General features: G+C 33.4%; 1 protein-coding gene across 1 annotated transcript in view; it reads right to left on the minus strand.

Annotated features, from left to right (window-relative positions):
* SNX29 (sorting nexin 29) overlaps positions 1 to 5762 on the minus strand; it is a gene marked incomplete at its 5' end in the record, with an annotated part of 108297 nt that overhangs the window by 71256 nt on the left and 31279 nt on the right. The window contains 1 exon segment of the mRNA XM_010080997.1: positions 26 to 108. Coding sequence (XP_010079299.1) covers positions 26 to 108 — 83 coding nt within the window.

Here is a 5762-nt window from a genome sequence, read left to right on the forward strand (position 1 = left end):
CCCCCCCCATTCATTTTATCCTTACCTTCTACTGTTTGACCTTCTCTTCTGAGCATCTGGACAGCTCCTACATACTTCTTAAGTTGCACTTTTAGGACCTCATTTTCTCTGTTGATAAAAAGAACAGAATGAATAAATAAATATTATTTTCTCAAAATAGAGGAAAGCCCCTTTTAATTGAAACAAACATGCTATCTGTAGTAATAAGTTGTATACATTGTGTCTGAAAAAAATAACTTATACATTAACACTAAATAATACATCAACAGCAGAGTACTAGGAAAACTAGTTTTGCAGAGCCACATAAACACATCTGTGAAACATTATCTCACAATCAAAACATTTTCATTAATTGTTTAATTTAGATTTTCTATACTATGCTACATTGATGGCAGAAAGATTATTCAGTTTATCTAAATCAACGGTCAATTAAAAAAATAAGGATGGGATACTAGACAAGGAAATTCAGAATAGCCAGGATAAAATGAGATAATCATTTTACTAGTTGTCCCAGTATATAATGTCAAGCAAGTAAGAATTCAGCTTTAGAAACAGACTTTATCATTGTAAGAAAATACCAGCACTTTAGCAACAATATTCAAGGTAAAAGTTTTCCAAACACCGTTCCTAAATGAAAACCACAAGAGAAGAAATTAAGTTAATCCCTTTGACTGTTATACTTCATTGCCTGTGCTTGTCTCATTTTTCTTTGGAGAGTACAAGGACTCAAACCAGGTACTGTCATAGCTCCACCTAACAACATTAAATACCTTAGTTTATATTTGTGGGGAAATAAAACGGATTCTAACCAACTTAATCTTAAAGCTGACAAATCACATATCTGAAAATTCAATTATCTGTCTAAGCCCATTCAGTTAACCAAGTACGACAGAAGCGTCTATGCAGAAGAAACACAACTGTGTTGCCAGAGAGTGGACTCAAACAACTTTTAATCTTTAAGAAAATATCAGGGTAGAAATATATAGGTGCCACAGGTGCAGCACATAACATCACAAACAAGAAACCCGCAACTGCTTTGAGAGAAGAGAGAACACGGGCAGGTGAAAATTATGCCAGAGGGGTGGTACAAGCTCTAAGAATGATGAAACCCTAGACATGTAACAGATTATAGCAAGCTGTAAACATATTAGACACAAAAAGGTAGGCATTTTATTTATGGGAATTTAAGAATGAGAAGTATTCAGAAACACATGCAAATACGTGGCCCTTATCATACGACATACATACATACACACACACAAAAATAAACTGTTGTTGTGAGCAATGCCATATTTATATATAAAACCCCTAGACTGGTACTACATTCATATTTCTATGGATTTCAAATCAGCTTTCTAAACTATATAACCTCAATTTCATTCAGTCCTTTAGTAGGAGGTTGCTAAATAATTGAGAAGAACTATTGAATACCCAACTATCAAATTTTAACAAAGTCACTGATGATTTTATACATTTTATGATATTTTTAATTTCCTAGACTACAAAGAACAAGTCAGTTTTTACTACCAGTGATGGACGCTGATATTCAGATTAAGGAAAAAAAAATCAGAAACACAGTTTAGTTCTATATACTATATTAAAACCAGTCTAAATAATTCATTCATGAAAAAAAGTTTATGACAGATAGACAAAAAGATTTCTCACCAAAAGTGTAAATATCTCTGCATGGAAATAACTGTATACAATTACAATATACTGAGTTTCAAGGATTCTCATTTTAAAAAATCATACACCATCTTGTTTCTACATTTGCGAATAGACTCAGTGCCTTCTGTCTGCATTGAGACAGCATGCCAAAAAAAAAATTATTTTTTTACTATTGTGCCTATCAGCTTAAAATTGATGCAGTACAAATGAACTTCATAAAGACTTTAATTCACTTAAGGTTTTTGATACAAGACTGAAATTCAAAGCAGGATACTATGGCCTAGTCACAATTTTCTCATATACCTCTTTATCATTTTATTACTTCTCATTCTTTGACACCTCTTTCTCATTACTGCTATTTAGCCAGATTCTAAAGAGGGCCCATCGTGATACATATTAATTTATATATCTCTTTTTATCAGAGCATGTTTAAAAAAAAAATAGCCAGCACTCACTAAAAAGTCTTTAACGACTTCAAGAGGCATTATATCAGATAGGAAGAGAAACTAACTAAATACTAACACGAAGGCCCCAGCTTTACTTCTGCAACTTTCCCAAACTTTACCATCTAACTTAAAGCAAAACTGTTAGCCTGTTACGAGACTATTGCGCTTTCATCATCTTTTGAAGTGCTCCAAACAATGCTGCATTCTGTGCTGAAGAACAAGTGACAAGCCTGTAAGTACAAGTTGAAGGGGACAGAGGAAAAAAAGGAAAAAAAAAAAATCACGCTGAAATACACGGGGAGACAAATACAGAGAACTATGCCACTAAAAGAACACCCATATCCAAAACCTCAATTGTAACAAATGACCCTGCCTGATCAGTTCTCCCATGTTAATAAGTAGCCGAAAGACAGAGTGATAATATGTCATTTTACCCCATACCAGCTCAATGATAGAGGATGACAATCTAGTATTCCCCCAAATCACTCTTTTTGCTCAAATGGCACAGGTCTGGTGTGTGTTCTGTTGATTAAGCTTTATACCATCAGTGATTACCCATGCAGAACAATGATACAAGACATGCTTTTCTGTTGGATTATAGAACTAGAAAACTGCACATTAAGATCTACATTGAAAAAATACTAGGGTTTGAAATCCAATCACAAAAAAATTGATTTAATGAATTTAACTCCTCCCCAGGTCGCTTTATGATTTATTATTTGGGCACACATCAGCAGATCAGCAAAACAACTTCAAAGCCTTATGTCTTCAAGACAAAGAAAAAAAACATATGCATTTCCCTTTTTTTTTTTCCTTAAGACAAACAAAGTTAGATTCTGACAGACCAGATTTATCTCCAAAATCTTTCCAAAAGTATGACTAGAGAAAACACATTTAGGAAAACACTACAAACTTATTTAAATACAGCAATGTTTAGATGCCACACATTTATAACAGCAGGATAAATGCTATTCCATCAGAAGCTTTTTCAACCAACTGCAGGACTTTCTCCATAGCTCTGTGACTATTCTCCAAAGAATCCAGCTAAAGATATTTCCAGGTTCCAACAAACACTTCATTTATAAGTTAATGCAGTAAGGACCAAGTGTCTTTGCTTAAAACCAGACGGAAAACAAAATACTAACTACAGTAAATGAACCAGTACATAATAACAATCGTAAGCAAAGCGAAGAGGAATGTAAGTATCAAAACCTTAAATGGTGAAACATGAGTAACTTTTATCAATTTTCTAAAATGGAAGATACCACCTCATAAAATCCCTAAAATTGCAAATACTTCTACTGTCAGACATACTTGAAAATTTGCCAGAAACCACTGTATGTATTCACAAATTATATGAAAAAACTTAAGGATCCTACTACACTCCTGAACTGAAACCAAGGTCAGAAGCAGAAAAAACTTTTTAAAAAATTTTCTTTAAATATTCATGAGTGGTACACAGACACATAATCTTAGCAACAACCAACTTGCTAATTTATTATATTTTTTTGGAAAACTATGTAGAATGGCAAGGAATGATCTATTATACAATAAATAGAAGTTGTCAAATACCTTCAATTGCCTGCCTAATTTTGAGGCAAAAATAATTACAGTTCCTCTCAATTTTATTATCTAAAAATTAGCATTTAAGGAAACTCTTCCTAAAATAAAATTAAAGCTACTGTAAGAGAATGGTAACGTTTTTAAGTATCATAAAACAAGTTCACATTTTGGGAAACATGTATCTGACTTCTATGTATACGATAAATGAAAAGATAGCATGCAATATTACTGATAAATGCATATCCTCACGAACAAGTTAATTCATGCCAGGAAAAGTAGCAACTGTTCCCTAAGGACTCTTATATTGAGAAGATGAACGTAACAGGATAACAAGCAGCATGTTCTCACATCAAAGGGAGGACAGCGTGGAAGAGAGATGTCATTCATATGGAACGCAGCAGTGGATCAGCCTCCCCACTGGGACTTTTGCTGTATTCCTGGAGAAGGGCCAAGGCCACACAGGTGAAATTTCCCCCATCTTTCTTGTGCTAGAGAATCCCTTTCAAAAGGGGATAAGGGGAGGTGAGGGAGGTTGGTTATTCTTGAGTAATGTCCACAACATTTCTGTGACAGATAGTCAGGCTTATCAAAACACGTATACATACATGAAGCACAGTTAAGATCTCCTATGCAAGTCAATCTAGATGCATCTTGTGTTCATCAAAATAAGATTTCTGGCTGTTAATGCAAATGAAGTATTGTTTTATAAAAGCTGACTTCAAAAAACTTTATATAAAAGGTTTAAAGAATAATATACCTTTAAGTTATGACTTTTGTTGCAGAGGAAGAGGCCTTATAGGACTAATTTTCTTATACCTTAACAGAAAAAACAAAAAACCAACAAAAACAACAAAAAAAAAGCCCCAAACAACTGCTTCTTGAAAAAGATACAAAAATTCCTGTAGAGCTTCTGTAAAATGAGCATGGTTAAGAAAGTAAGTTGAAAAAGAGTAGTTTCTCATGTATCTCAACTATAGTGGCCTGAACAATACCGTAATTAAGTTTCTGGCACAAATATCAGATACTAACAAGTGCTTTCTGTGGAGCTTACTCCTAAAATGTGTCTTATTTCTAAATCCAAGATTACAAAAAAAAAATTCCAACAGATGTCTATGTCTTGATAAAAACTTAGCATTTTAGAAAACTCAAATTATTTAAAAAAGAAAAGAAAAGAAAAGAAAAGAAAAGAAAAGAAAAGAAAGCATGAATCTTGAGAATGAACTGAAATAAACAGCGTACTGCAGGAATATGTAGAACCTATATACAGAGATCGGGCTAGATGACTTCCAGAAATGCCTTCCAATCTTAATTATGCTATGATCCTACTACTAGGAGGTGCAAGATTACAATTAATTGGAATCATATATACCCTAAATGAAATAAGAAAAACAAGAACTATTACTCATAGAAGTGGAAGTTGAACTTTAAAAAATATAGTGAGATTATAGTATAAAACCAATCTCTGAAAAAGACTGTAGCAAGGAATAATGTGATAAACTTAACTGCTTGTCATGAAAGACAAACACCATATGCATGATAAACTGAAAAATATTCTCATGATAGCTTCCCAACATAGACTGTGTTCAAACCTAAATTGTGAAAGGGCTCTGTCCTAGCATTGATATCACACCTGAAAAAGCAGAAAATGGCTTTGTGGATAAGAAATATGAAGAAGTTGTTTATCTTATGAAATAATGTATCTCTTTTCATAAAATTTTCTTGTAACTTGTGACATGTCATTAACTAAGCAGGGGAAAAAATCATTGACTACAGAAATATTCAAATTAGTTTTCACAAGCAGGGACAAAAGATATTTTTTCCTCTGTCCAATAAGCTGCTTAAGGTAAGTGATGCACTCATTTCAAGATGCACAACACATCATTTCACCCATCACTGAAGCACTATGGCTCTGAATGAAGTGTTGTAAAACAGATTAATCTACAATGCCAAATCCAAAAGTAATGTGGCTTAAACAATACAGACACTAGAGAAGAGGAGGCAGATTAGGTTACAGAATACACGGTAAACAGAAGGTACATAAAAGGGTAAGATAAAGCATAGTCAAATTCTCATCCCCCATTTCCC

The sequence above is a fragment of the Pterocles gutturalis genome, unplaced genomic scaffold (genome assembly GCF_000699245.1).
Source record: "Pterocles gutturalis isolate BGI_N339 unplaced genomic scaffold, ASM69924v1 scaffold159, whole genome shotgun sequence".
Classification (NCBI taxonomy): domain Eukaryota; kingdom Metazoa; phylum Chordata; class Aves; order Pterocliformes; family Pteroclidae; genus Pterocles; species Pterocles gutturalis.